General features: G+C 43.3%; 1 protein-coding gene across 1 annotated transcript in view; it reads right to left on the bottom strand.

The window, feature by feature from the left end:
- Window positions 1-836: 836 nt before the first annotated feature.
- LOC124483335 (son of sevenless homolog 1-like) overlaps window positions 837-14,951 on the bottom strand; it is a 32,031-nt gene continuing 17,916 nt past the window's right edge. The window contains exons 10-22 of the mRNA XM_047043740.1: window positions 13,529-14,190; window positions 10,624-10,705; window positions 9,384-9,506; window positions 9,084-9,187; window positions 8,575-8,797; window positions 7,360-7,479; window positions 6,757-6,919; window positions 6,251-6,368; window positions 5,557-5,729; window positions 5,216-5,332; window positions 4,457-4,730; window positions 2,731-2,852; window positions 837-2,458 (exon numbers count right to left, since the gene is read on the bottom strand). Of these exons, the coding sequence (XP_046899696.1) occupies window positions 1,889-2,458; window positions 2,731-2,852; window positions 4,457-4,730; window positions 5,216-5,332; window positions 5,557-5,729; window positions 6,251-6,368; window positions 6,757-6,919; window positions 7,360-7,479; window positions 8,575-8,797; window positions 9,084-9,187; window positions 9,384-9,506; window positions 10,624-10,705; window positions 13,529-14,190 (2,851 nt within the window). The 3' untranslated portion in view covers window positions 837-1,888. The remainder of the gene's footprint in view (window positions 2,459-2,730; window positions 2,853-4,456; window positions 4,731-5,215; window positions 5,333-5,556; window positions 5,730-6,250; window positions 6,369-6,756; window positions 6,920-7,359; window positions 7,480-8,574; window positions 8,798-9,083; window positions 9,188-9,383; window positions 9,507-10,623; window positions 10,706-13,528; window positions 14,191-14,951) is intronic.

Here is a 14,951-nt window from a genome sequence, read left to right as displayed (position 1 = left end):
TTCTGTTGTTGGTGTTATGGCTCGCGATATCCGCCTTTCTCTTCATTGTAATGACTGAGTTTGCACCTCTGCAAACCAGGGTGATCAGATGAGAATGGCTAAATTCGAGGCATCTTACAGCATCCGTTGTAAACATTAGCGCATGTTGCCGCCCCTCTCCTCATTAGCATTTAAAGCCACAGACACAGAAACAGCGCGTTTTGAGGAAAGCTCATTGAGGGACTGCTCGTAGTGGGTGTAATTATGCACCAAGGCTGAATTTCGGGAAAGATATTATACAGTAATAGGAAACCACTAAGGCCTATATGAAAGCATCCAAAAACAGCATATCATGTGACCTTTAAAATATTTTTTTAAGTGCTTGGACAAAGTACGACAGTTGCATCTGTTAGTTGAACAGTGCTGGGGAGAAAAGCTCCACCTATTTGGGAAAAGTTGGGGAGTCTTTGCTCTTTGTGTGTACTGTCTTGATCCAGTCAACTATACTTAAATATTTGTTAATTTTACAATGTTTCATGGCCTCAAACCTAAAAGGGACAAAAAAGATGTTAAGTAGACAAACTGGAAAAGTAACAAGGAAAAATACTTTTTAAAACTTATAAACTATGGTCTACTTGTAATGAAAAGTATTAAAAATACTTATCTAACCAGATGTTAATAGCAAAGAAAAAGTCACCTATTTAAATTAGGTTTCAAGTACATCTAATAACGCACTATTAAAATACATAAATACATCCATTTTATAGCAGTTCATGATGCTCCATAAAGAAAAATGGATGTATACATCAAATACCCACACAGCTGACTTCAAATACCATTCAAAGACATTGGAACCATTCAGGGCAGTAGTTCTTTTACTATTTTCATGGCTGACTTGCTCTGTAGAGTTGTAGAAACACTTTATTCCCTTGTTTAAAGAAGGCAATCTTTTTTTTTTTTTTTTTTTACATACTCATTGGCAAAACAGAAATGAATCAGAAGATAAAAGTACTAACACAAAAAAAGAACAATCACTCGTGTTTCTTGAATGCTTGAAAAGTACCTCTTTGGTGTGGAAGGGTACCTGAAATCATGGTACTCTTGACTACTGGCACACATGACTGCTCACCTTGGATTGAAAGTCTCTACACAAAGCCTAAAACACCACGAACAACATGGCTCCAGAGTCCCTTTTACATCAGAATGGGGCAGGTTGCATGGGTCGAACATTCGTTATTATGTGTGTGTGTTGAATCGGTTTGAAGCCCTCCAATAGCTCAAGGAGTTCTCTCAAGTCTGTGGTTGTTAGGCTTCACATGAGTTAGTCCAGTAGTGCCCATTCACTGTTTTCACCAAGGTAATAATGCTATATTGAGCCTATTGATTATTAATTCGAGTCAAAAGTTCAAACTGGTCTACAGTCTTTCTTTCGATGTCCAGACAGAATGCGGTGGACTTGAGGTCCTGGTTATGGTTCGTCGTTCAAGCTATATGTGCAGGGGTGGGTAGGCTACTTGAGCTCACATGTACTGCTGCAATCGATTCACATAAAAAACTCACTGAAATAAACACTGGACAATGACAAACAGCAAACACACAAACGATAAACAAAAACAAACATTAAGACAGCCCCTTAAGGGTTTTATAGGCAATCTCCAATGGTCTGTACTTGAATCAGAAATAGACAATCATCTTTCATTTTTTTTTTTTTTTTTCCCCATAAGGGCACATTATTTTTTTTTACTCCAGGTAAGAACACAATCTACTCTGACTATCTGTTTTTTAGTTTAGTTTATTTTCCTTTCAAAGTTTTAATTTATGCTTTACTTCTTTTGTTCTGATCTGAAGTCTTTAGTGTTAGCTCATCTAATCTCCCCCCCCTACCAAAGAGTCACCACGTACAGAAGTCTTAGGAGGGGTTGGCATTCTCCACCAAAGGGGGACCGTCCCGGTGTAGGGAGGCATGCGCAGACACCGACTCCCTTTTGTAAGTTTTGGGGGGCAGTTTGGGGATGGCCTGGGAAGCGCTGGCCCCCCCGCTTGTGCTCTGGCGGGGGGGCACAGGGGGCCCGGCGGCATTTGGGGTGAGGGGCTCGCAGTCTGGAATCCCCCCTCCTCCCGGCAGCAGGGGCGGGGAGGGCAGGTGCTTGCGTGGCCCCAGCGAGGGAGAGGGTGTTGGGGGCGGAGGTGGGGTGAGGGGGCAGAAGGGCAGCGGGGAGGAGACGGAGGAAGGGGGGAAGAAGGCCTGGCTCAGTTCGCCGCGGATGCGCCCCTGCGGAGGCGGTTGGAGGTGCAGCGGGGAGCTGAAGACGTCCGGCGTTCTCACTGGCTCACGCGGCGGCAGGGTGGGCGGGCTATCCGGGGGCTCGGACACAGAGGTGCGGTCCGCTGAGATAGAGTATCGGGGGGAGTAGACCTTTGTGTTGGTGGGGTGCCGAGGGGGAATGGCAGGGGGACTGTCCAAGTGCTTTGACATCATCTGGAAGGGAGAGGGGGAAAAAATAGGTAAATACACAAAGGAGTACCAACACAAGCTAAGAATCATCACCACCCTGCAATCATCACCCTGAACAAATTACAACAGACACTGTACTCTGACCTGTTCAACACCGTTCTTCTTCAAAACAGCTGAACAAAGATACAATCCAGCTTTTCATACATAACATTCTCCTTGTTTACCAAAACGTCATTCTAACAGTATAGTTAATCAATTCACACTAACAATTGAAGGTCAAAATATTGTCTCTTCACCTTCGAGGGGGAGGATTCAGCGGGGGCGGACTCAGGCCGTCGGCGGGGCGGGACAGGCGGGGGGACGGGGACGTCCTCTGAGCTCCTGTGGAAACTAACCATGGAGGATACCGAAGAGGACCCTGGGTAATACACAGGGATAATGTGACTTTGAAGACTTGACCCCTGAATAAGCGTGAAATAAAATGCTTGACACTGAACAAAAAGTTGTATAACCTTATTTGTCTTTATATGATCCTAATCACCCAACTCAAGTCATTTGATAGATCATGTTTTGTTAATCCTGACTGGATGACGGTTTGCACATGACCTCCCCCCCTCCCCCAATCCCTTACAATCTGAATCCTGACCTTAGAACACAGACCCCATACCAAGCTATGAATTAATTTTCTAAATAAATATTTTTTAGATCTCAAAATAAGTGGAATTGAGTAGCTGCGGGGATGATACTAGTGGAGAATGAACCCTTTGAAAAGCCTTAAACAAGCCATCATAAACCTGCTTGAGATGTTGAAAAGAGACACACAGTAACGGATCGGTCAAGGCTAAACACAGAGCACAACAGCTTCACACTAGTCACATAAAAATAGCTTTGCTGTGTAGGAGTCCGTCATTGCATTGAGACCACCCCCTGACAATGTGTCATGAAGCACGTTTCCATTTCTGACACATGGATGTTTATGTGACCATCGTGAAAACTGTCAGGAGATTCAGCGACAGAATGTCACAACGACAACGAGGAGGGTGTGGCTGCGGACGGAGGCGGAGCCATGGAAGGAAATGTTGGGTGCATGCGAGGGGAAACTTATGGACAGGAAAGATGAGAGGGAGTGGGGGCGGAGTGAGAGAGGGGTTGACTGGTTGGTTGCATGGGAGGCTGGGGGACATGGAGGGGGGGAACGTTGGTGTCACTGACAACATGTACGTAGGCTTGTGCGAGCTCATACTGACGTAGGCCATGTGGGAGGGAGACCGGGGCAAAGATGCTGTCACAGTCTGCGCGGAGAGGGGGGCAAGACCAGTGGAGAGAAGGAGAGAGAAGAGGCCCTGAGTGGAGTACATGACCAAGTTGGCCTGGTTCCATGTCAAACCCTTATTGCCTAGACACCCTCATCACTAGAATAGACTAAATGTGTGGAAAACAAAGTCCTTTCATTAAAAACATCTATAATTTCTTGCAGATGGATGACTGATTCGATTTCAAGTTGATTTAGCTTGCTTGGTGCCAAGGAGAACGTAAACTACTCTATTTCTTATCACTTATTCTATTGTCCCTGCAAAACAAAACTGGAATACATAGTTTGAAACTTGTTACTGGGTAATGCATGTTAGAGGAAACGTACAATGAGTTAGTTCAGGGTTAGTTTGATTCTCTGGGGCGGCTTGCTTAGGGAAAACATTTGCTTAATCTAAATGACCCACAGTGGGAAGATAATCATTTGCATATACCAAATTACACATAACAGGAATATAACATTTAACACTAACTATGTTGAAAGTTACTAAAATGTGAATAATCTTTGTCATATTTAACATTGTATCTTTTGAATATGTCTAAAACACCTCTGTCCAGAGACAATCCGTTTCTCTTTAATAGTTTATCTAAATATCAATGGTAAACTGCTGCCAAATTGCCTGAACTAGCTGCATTGTTTCTTGACAGTCATGGTTCCTTTCATCTCTCCCCTAAAAACCCTGCTGCGATATCCAACTGTGAAGAACCTACTGGAGTGAAAGGGGCTGCTGGGGCCCTGGGGCGAGTCGAAGACGCTGCCGATGTCTGTGGAGCTGGAGGCGGCAGAGGCCGGCGGCGGGGTAAGCGGGGTGCGGGGCGAGTTGGGTGCTGAGGCGGCGCCGCTCTCTGTCTCGCTGTCGGGGATGCGGCTGTAGCTGATCTTGCGCGGCTCGTTCTGTAGCGGCGTCGGGTGGCGCATGGTGCCCGGGCGGACCGAGGAGGGGCGTACGCCAGGCGATTTGAGAGGGCAGCTGTACTTCTTGGCCTGGGGTGGGAGAGCAAGGGGGAGGTGGGCAAAGAAATCAGAGAGCTGCAGCTATATATTGGATTCTAAACATACTACTACACATTTACTGTACGTTGTAATTAATGCATAGATGGTTGGTAACAGATTTTGCCAACTTCAGGTCAACGTCAAGAAATTGGGGTCGGTATCAGCACTTAAACTTTTTTTTATCCTTACATTTCAAATCTTATTCAGTAGAACAGTATTTACAGTCGCTATGGTGACTTCGTATGTGGATATTGCCTTATAAATTATCTGTTATAACCAATTGATCAAAAACAGACTGCCGTAACCTCTGCTAATGTGCAAAAACTGGTTAGGGTTAGGTGATCATAATAAATTGAGCATCTACAGGCCATAGTCCAGAACAGGGTTCCCCTAATGATTTGCATTATACACGATAAGGAACCATAGACTTATGTTGATGTAGCTGAAAACAGGAGCCAAAAACGTAAAAGACTTACAAATCGAGGCAACGACCTAGCGTTGCGGGGCTCAATCTCCAAGGACTTGTTAAACAGGTAGTCTGCAAACTCCTTCTCAGCTTTCTCACCCATTGGATTCAGGTTCTCAAAAAACTTCTGTGTAGCAAAAAAGAGAAAGACGCAATGAAGCACAAGGAGGAATGTTTTCTAAACTGATGTACATGGTTGGCAACTTCAAATAAGCAAGTTACTTACAATCTATTACTAGGAATTTAAATGGAATTCCAAGAAAACCTGCCAAACGTTTCTGACATAATTTCACGTTGTTCCAATTCCCATGAAACTATATTGTGGTCTGTGGTGTGTAAACCTGGCCTTACCCTGATATCGTTCTCGACCCGTAAGCAGTAAGGCTGGTTCTGGTACTGCTGGATCTCTCCTGTGATCTCTGCTACTTTCCGCCGCTTGCTGAAGTTGATGAGCTCCTTGCCGTGCCTCTTCAGGAAGTCTGGGTTCCCCTCCTCGGTTTTCAGGATGTTGGTCAGGTAGATCCCTGTGAAAGACAGTGAGCACAAATGTGTGTGAACACCATGGCAAGCCATGACAAGCATCATAACAGGCATAAAGCATGTCTTTAAAAAGTGAAATTATACAAAAATTCAGATAAGTATGTGTAGCCATGATGACACTCTTTTACTGATGATGATATTTCGTCTTTCATCATTGAATGTTCATCTGAAAATCCTTATCACAATGCCACCACAAATGGATGCATCAGTCACAAGGTGTATGTAGCTATACACCTTGTGGGTTTCCTTTTTCCACCAAATTTGCTGCGATTCCTTTTAGATACACATCAACTTCCTCATATATCGTGAGGATTCAGGGGTGCAAGACGACCACTCTCAAAATAGTCAGTCAGGTGTTTCAGGAAAAAATAAGTGAAATATATGTCATCCACAATATACTTTAGGCTAATTAAGGACAATTGCAAAGGCCCTCAATGCCCCTCCCCCCTGCCAAAACTGGCTTTGCTGTTGTAATCCATTGAAGCGTTGTGTGCCAGGGACGTACCAAAGAAGGGCACGCAGGGTGGGTTGATGGAGCGAAGCTTGGCGAGGTACTTCTTGTAGTGGTCTTCGCTTAGCTCGTGGGCCTCCTCCAGGATCTTACGTTGTCGGCTTGGGATTTGCTGAGATGGGAAGCAAAACGAGTGACATTTGTCTAAGGTTTACCAGAAGCCGTGTGATGTGATTCTGCTAATCTTGTACCAACGTCATCAGTAAAAGAAAAAAAAAGTTCATAACAACACAAAAAGCTTTAAAAAACATTTTATACAGTACTGTGCAAAAGACAGGCACCAAAGATTTTTTTACACAAATATTATCTTAAATATTTCTCTTTTGTCTTCATTATTTGTGTTTCAGTATAAAAGTACAATGTTCCAAATTTTTGGCCGCAAAACTTTTTTTGCACAGTACTGTATGTTATATTATAATAGAATAACGGCATCTAACCATGAACCTGCTGACTACTGGAATCACAAAACGACCCTAAGGTTAGTGGACTTGCGGTGGTACCTCAAACGTGTGGTCCAGACGGTACACAGGGGAGGAGTTCATGGCGCTGACAACCTCCAGCACGCCATTGAAGTTGTTGAGCTCCTGGAAGACCTGCAGGATCTCGATGATGCGAGCCACCACCGCCACCCGCTCCTCCAGGTTGTCTGTCTCCACTATGCACCTAGAGAGGAAGGGCAGGAGAGCAAGGTGAGGAAGAATAACGAACAAATATTTCACATTTTCCAATGTTTACTTTACCAAATACAGTTACAATTTATTTGCAGTGTTCATTTAAGACATTCTTTGACTTTAATACTAGCCATGATGAGATTAAACTGTTAGGACTTCAAATTAAGCCTAAACAAGTTATCAAACAATGAGCACTCCAAAATGATTCTTTCCTTTCCATTGAGAGAATTGGAAGTGGGAGGGTAAGGAAAACTAACCTAAAACTAACCTTTAGCTAACCTAAACCAAACCCTGACACATTTGAGACATCTAGCCATCAAGTGCATTACAGCCATAAACCCTGTTATAGCACGACATTATGACATCAGGTTGTTGAGCATAGACTGTTGTGAGAAAGAAATCTTCTTGTGTATTTGGTGGAGGGGTTCTTACTTTTCAAACCACAGCGTGAGGTTGGTGGTGTGGCGGATCATTCTTAAGAGGTTGGGAGAGTTCAGCTCCTTGTCCTCCTTGGTCCATACACTACCTACCAGTTCCGACGGCTGCACTGCCCTGTGGGAATAGGTCAGCAAGGGTTGATACATCTATTCACATTACACAAACGGAACGACGAGAATTACTTGTATTAACATAGATGTGTCAAATATTGTTCAAAAAATATCTGCATAGTAATAAAAATTATTCAGACTGTACCGATATCCTTACTACTCTAAATAGGTTTAATAGAATAGGCCGCTGAGGACAAGGTTGTCTCGACCAACACAGAATCATCAAAGTAGGGTAGTATCAAAGTTAAAGTATGATGATTTAATAAGATCAGTTGTGTGTCTGATCCCGTGGAATGGAAACTGCACCCTACTACTGTGCAAATTACTAAACAGCTCTGTATTAAAATAACCAAACAGGCCGGTCCTATGTCAGGACTTAAGGGGCAACATCATAAAATCCATCTTTGGCAGCTCAGGAGGTTCTTTGCTAGGGTTGTTGTGGTATTTTAAGACAATACTGGCAGCCATTTTAGAACAACAGGGAATGAGTACTGCGTGGGGAAAAGAGGTTAGGGGCTAACCTTGGGTACGCCCGATGCTAGAGTGTGACAACAAAAGGGAAGTGTGTCCCCATGTCCTCTCTCAATTGGTGATTTGTGTGTGTGTGTGTTTAACCCCTCTGTATTGTATCAAACAATATGTAATATTAAAAAGGAGGACAATCAGAAAACAAACATGAAACTGTGGAGGCGGGTCCAGTGAAGACTGGAAGTTACATTTCTTTCACTGGGAAAAATGCAGACCACTTAACAATTTAATTTCAAAATACCCATGAATGGGGTTGTCTTACAGAATCTTGCCTCATTGTCTAAATGTAAATTAAACTTAAATGTAATTGAGTTTACAAGGTTCATTCTCAGCAGGTAGGAGAGCAACACATGACCTAAAATTCCCTGACAGATGTGGTGCTTTTCCACAAATATACAAATACTTATGTAAAAAAAAAAAAGGTTAAATGTATCCTAGCACCGTATATTGAACATGATGATAATATTATGTACTGAGCTGGGTTCAAACTGCAGCCACTCACACACAACAACCATAAGCAGAGGCATTATCATTGCCAAAACCTGGTAAACCAAACCAACAATGGCCGCACCTGTAGAAGTCAGACTCCAGGAGGGTTAGTTGACGGGCGATCTCAATGGGGTGCAGGGTCATGAGGTCAAACTGGTCTGTCTGTCCGGGTTTGCTGAGGTGCCACTCGATGGGTGGAGGAGAGCTCTCAAAGGTGATGTTGTGGCTGGGCCCATTGGCCTGGGCCTGCTTTTTCCGTTGGATGATCTTGGTTATAGACTCCACCCACTTCTTCATGGCCTTGCCTGGAGGGGGGGAAAGGGTAAAATTAGCTCTGTGGAGAGAGGTCTTCTCGGTGGCTTTAACCCCAAGATCGCATATTGAAACTTCAGGCTTCTTGATCACACAAGCAGTGGGCCTCTTTAAACTTTCCTGTTTTTATTAGACATTACATGACTTACATTACATGAGATTTTGAACAAAACATTGATACCTAAGCAGGAACTTCTACGATCTTAAATTGATCCACGGCGCATTACAGTAAAAGCAAGCGGGAGAATGAAAAGTCTTTCATAGCTTAAGATCACATACCTCGCACCAATGCTATGAACTCCTCCAGGCGCTTCAGTAGATGGGCGTCCCGCTCAAAGTCATAGAAGTGGTGCTCCACCCAGTGGCGACATACATTCAATACTCTGCAAGAAGAGAATGACCAGTCAGCATCACTTCCAAAACAGCTGTGAACCGAACTTGCCCAGACTAAAGCTTGAAAGAGGACTTCATAAAGCCTTCTTTAATGAGCACACATTGAACATAACAGTTTTTCCATTGTTGTTGCTCGACTAATAGTGTAGTGGCTATGAGTGGTGTGATAGTGTGTGATCAGGATACCGAAGTTGGACCGGCTGGACGAATTCCTTCCGGAAGCGCTTGAGTTCGGCGCTGAGTGGCTGGTCTCCGTTCTCTATAGCCATCTGGTCTGCTTCCGTGGGCTTGGGCTCAGGTATGTCAAACCTGGAAGGTTACGGAACAACAAAATCAATGCATTCGGAAGCCAAAAGCTTAATAAAGTCAATTTAATCACGTGGTGTGACACAGTGGATTTATGGTGAGTAATTACATATGGAGTTAGATTAGTTTCATAATTCAAACAAACAAACGTAACACGATTCACAAATGTATTTCATGATTCACAAATAAATGTAACGCGATTCACAATGTATTTCATGATTCACAAATAAATGACCCCATTACATTTGTTTGCAACCTGACAAACACAAGTTACAAATCGGCGAACACGAGTTACACATCGGGAAACACGAGTTACAAATCCCTGCATTCGTTGGTGTGGATTTTCTTTTACTTTCCTGACGCGCTTAGATTTACAAATGCATTTTTTCTCAAATATATCCTCTGCAGCTTATCAAATGTCTCTAATTTTAGCCAATCACCAGAGAATGTCTAATATGAGTAGACGGGCTCTGCGTTAGCCTAGAAAACACTGAAAATGACTAAACATGGATCCTGCCATTCTCAAGAATACTCAATCATGTATGATCATCGGTTTGATAAGATTAACAAGCAATATTTCACCTACATGCTACCAGACGACATTGCTTGTGATCTGAAGGAGACGATGTCCGTTATTATTGCAGGTTGTTGAAGTCCACATAGACACGTGATTGTAACGTAATGTGATTGGCTAACATTGGAAGAGACAATCTGATATGCTGCAGAGAATATACTTTAGAAAAAATGCATTTGGGAATCTAAGCGCGTCAGGAAAGTTCCAAAAATCCACGCCAACGAATGCAGGGATTTGTAACTCGTGTTTTCCGATTTGTAACTCGTGTTTTCCGATTTGTAACTCGTGTTCTCCGATTTGTAGCTTGTGTTCTCCGATTTGTAACTTGTGTTTTTCAGGTTGCAACAAATGTAATGCGGTCATTTATTTGTGAATCGTGTTACGTTTGTTTGAATCGTGTTACGTTTGTTTGAATCGTGTTACGTTTGTTTGTTTGAATTATGAAACTAATCTAACTCCATAATTACACAGCAATGTACTTTGTTGCTTGTCTTAGTAGAATAGTGACGGTTACAAGTTCCTTATAACATATCTTTTCTCAAATACCTCTCCATTAGAAGACCCAACAGCTCCTGAGGTTTGCAGAAAGACCTGTAGGTTGTAAGAAATGTTCGGACAAAATTGGGATCTGCAACACAAGACAAAACAGATTTTTCTTTAGTTTGCAGTAACAGTGTGGCAGTCAGAAACAAATTAGTACATATTACTACATAATCACAAAAATAAGATCTGCTTATTAAGTATAAGGCTAGACATTGTACCTGCCTAAATGGTCAAGCTGCCATGCTGTTCAGGGTCAAGAGGGACAGTGGGTGTATCAGATGTTTCCTATAGTTTGGTAGGCCAACTCAAGTGTTTTTCCAAGTACTTGGCATCCTTAAAATACTGTATAATACTGTCCAACTGTCCAAGTATCTGCCCCTGTTTTGCTGGTTGTAGAGGAGAGCATCATTTCCAGTACATAACAAGCAGTGAGCAGTTAAGCAGACACTTGTTCACATGATGGATCTGTCCTGGGCTGTTTCACTGAAGGAGGGGCTGGTGGGGGGTGGGCATCCAGTAAAGGGAACAATAGCCGCCTCAGTGTGGATTTACAAACAATTGGCCTGGAAACATTCCAACCAGGAAACAGACGCTGCTCTGACGCACGCAGCCACTACAGCACTTCAGAACACACACACATACACGCGCACACACACACACACACACTTAAAATAGACTGTTCACTCATTCCCCTCCCATCCTAGCAACATACACACAGCGTGTTCACAGTAAGACAAAGAGCAGCCATGCTAAGATGAGGGTCCCAGACACAAAGTGGTGGACACTGGTCGGTAGACACAACTCAAGTTCGAGAAATGACAATTTGTGGCTGTGAAAGTTTGTTTAGAAGGGCAGGCTACTACTTTCTTGCAAGTGAATATCGAGAGACACAATACCAAAGTAGGGATACATGGTAGACAGGAATGTGTGTGTGTATGTGTGTTTGACTTCCCTCCCCTGTCTACTGGGTGTGGTAATGGGGTCCAAACATTAGGTGCATCGTACAGGAAGCACCTTTTTCCCCTTCCAAATGTTAATGGGACACACGCATACTTTACTCAAAAGACTTGTTTCCCCTGGCTTATTAGAAATCGGCAGGGCACTGACTGTTGGAAACTAAAAAGACAAATGGCAGCCTATATTTACCACCGTACCTGTTTTTTTGGTAGGGAAGGAAGTTTATTCAGGGGTGTTAGCTGGATAGTCCACCCACATTAGGAATTCTCTTGTCGGCCTTGTGTCGTACTTAAACCCTCTTGGCCTCCAGACAAAGCAAATGAAGTGCACATGGACTAACTGAGACAAAGAACAGCCTGCACTTCACAGACCTATCGAAATCACCTTTTGCCCCCACTTTCTATTTGATTTCCCTGTCTAGTTCAGGGCCATTTAAAACCTCAATACCCAAGTTTCTCCTGTTTCTCCAGATGACTCTTAGATTAAGCTTCTGTCTCCAACTATCCAATAAACTGACATCAAATCTTGTTCTGAACAAAAAAGTATGTCTGAGGGTACATATACTTTAGATAGACATACTGAGGAGGTTTGAAGTATATGTTTCAGGAGCAACCCTAGACTTATTAAATGATCCTTATTATTATAATTAAATGAACATATTGACCAAACACATAAATTCAACGCTTGGTTTTAGGGATTACTGGAACTACATTAATATGAACTTTGAAACAGCAATTTATTTTCTCCAAATAGCTCCATAATTCTTAACGAAAAGCTTATTGGTGGCTTGTATCAAGTTAGGTAAAAAAGATCCCACAGTGTTGCAGTAAAACCCAGTTTTTGGGCCAGGTTCTTTAGTGTTTAGCCTTGGTGCACCATAGAGGTCGTCAAATGTATTTCCTTAATGGTGTAATTGCTACTAAAGACCAATGTTTAAACAGTCAATTACTGACAGGAAAGGCTATCTAGCGACCACTAACTCTGCTAAATGACACTCAAAGACGAATAGGCCTCCCCTCTCAGTTTCCAGTTCTGTTATCAGTGTGTAAATGTCAGAAGGACAAAGCAGGTCATCATGTCCCGGCTTCTGACGTCAAGATATGTCAAATATTTACCGCATGCTTAAAAACAGCTCTGAATGGACACTGGCTAACAAATGTTAGGGAAGACATGGACCTTCCACTATTTCCTTCTCCATGTTTAGTTTACACCATGTTTGCACAAACCCTATGGTTTACAGTAAAACAACAAGAGGGTGACAGAAATAGTCACTACAGGGAAATGTGTTCAAACACATACATGACTCAACAGCAACAAATAGGGAACCACCTGTGGATTAGGACTACCTCCTTGAAGTAGAGGGTCACACAATAAGTCTCAATAAGAGGCGGTTTGAGGAAAAACAACCAAATCTGATCTAGCTATAAATCGACACCTCTGGCTACACACTTGACCCACTGAGGCAAGGAAACTGGACATGTATTGTGTACAGTGTACTCTTTTTCTCATATTATTTGCAATACCTGACCGGCAAGTTTAAAGTAAACCTATTAATAGCCCCATACAGCAATGTCTGTTACTGTTCCCCTAACCTTGAAGTGTATCCCTTTAACTCAAAAACATCAGTTTACTTCACAAAAAGGCCTTTTGCGACTGCTATTTGACACTGTGTGTGCATGCCAGCATCAACAATCAATACTCTGTCAAGGATTTGTTGTTCATTTCTTTTACGGCTGTTGGTATTTGAAATATGTTAGTGAACAGCCAAAAGCTAGTAATTGCAACCACCTAGGGATGGCGGACTGGGAATTGCAGTAATATTACGGCGTGCTGTAAGATGGTTGAAATTCCCAGTCTGCCAATCCGTTCTTTGCTGGAAAAATAAACAAATAATGAAAACCCAGACTGGTGTGTCTCCAGTTACCAAACCTTCAAGACTGTCAAATCTTACCTGCATACATGTGGAAGGTTAACCTCTCAATGAGTTTTAGCACTGTGCCCGCTTTGATGATGGGGATGCCCGACTTGGACTGGACGTTCTCCTCGAACACCACGTTTTCCTCGGAGTCTGGCTCGGCGAAGCGGTACAACTCCGCCCCCGGTAGCCTCATCTGCTCCTCCTTCTCCTCCTGCAGCATGGCCGAGTCCAGCATGCGCTCCAGCGTGCTGCGGTACTGCAGCGAGATCAGCGCAGCCATCCAGCCGTTCTTCTCCTCCGCCGACTTGGCGGCGAACACCACACTGTTGCCGTCCTTCAGGATGATCTCGAAGGCGTGCCGGTACTCGCCCTCTTTATCGTCCTTGTCGTTGATTTGGACCTTGCGCATGAAGAACTTCTCCTTGAGGCGGTATTCTGCAGTGGAGCTGGCGCCGGGGAGGCGAGGCTGCCCGTGGTTGGATTTGCAGCAAATCATCAGGCCGTCGAACAGGAAGATGTGGCGCTCGTGCTTGGCGCCCACACGTGTCAGCGTGCCCTCCATGATGAACTCGTTGCAGCACTGGCCAATGTCCTTGCCCTCCCAGCCGTCGATGTTCTTCTGGATCTCGTTCATCTTCTTGATGGCCAGGTGCTTTCCCTTCATCTGCTGGCTGTAGAAGCGACAGGCCGACTCGCTGGGTGGGGGTGGGGATCAGGGAGTGAGAGAGTAGGAGAGATAGATGACAGAGTGAGACGTTATGATACTATTGTGAGATAAGAGACAAAGAGAAAAGGCGAGGAGCAAGAAAAAACAAGACAGAAGTTCAGATTTAGGTTGAGTTTAAGAAGTGATTGGAAGTGAGAAAGAGACAAAGGGAGAAGGAGAGCGACCAGAGAGAAAGACAGACATAAGGACAATAATGGAGCCAGAACGAAACAGTATAGTGAGAGACAAAGAAAAAAAGTGAGAAAAAAAAAATTAAAAAAATCAAGAGTAAAGGAAAAATTGCGTGTATACATTTTGGAACCAAAAAGGTGTTAGGTAAAGTAAGCAAAGTTACATTACAAAAAAGTGGGATGGTGTGTAAAGAAGGCTGGAAAAGGGACATTTGTGAAATTTATTCACAAATGTACCTAGTCAAAAAGGCTGAGGAGACTGAGTTGAATATTTGTGTAGGTTGGTAGTTTTTGTGAAGCAGAAATGTCAGCAAAATGGGAGTGTTAATGAGATGATCAAAGACCATCTCAACTGACTGCTTCTTTTAGTACTGATAGACACAACACAATACAGTTAGGATTTTCCATGTGGCCACTTGCTCCTAGCATCTCAGAAACAACAAGTCTAAAAGGCCAGTCAACTAAACCTTAATACAATGCACTAGAACAAATGGCAGTCTAGTGAGGAAGGGCCCACACCCAAAGATTAATAGGGTGCAAGAAGTGTGTTCATAGGCCT

This window comes from Hypomesus transpacificus, chromosome 21 (assembly GCF_021917145.1).
Source record: "Hypomesus transpacificus isolate Combined female chromosome 21, fHypTra1, whole genome shotgun sequence".
In the NCBI taxonomy this organism is placed as follows: domain Eukaryota; kingdom Metazoa; phylum Chordata; class Actinopteri; order Osmeriformes; family Osmeridae; genus Hypomesus; species Hypomesus transpacificus.
This window is presented reverse-complemented; position numbering and strand designations above follow the sequence as displayed.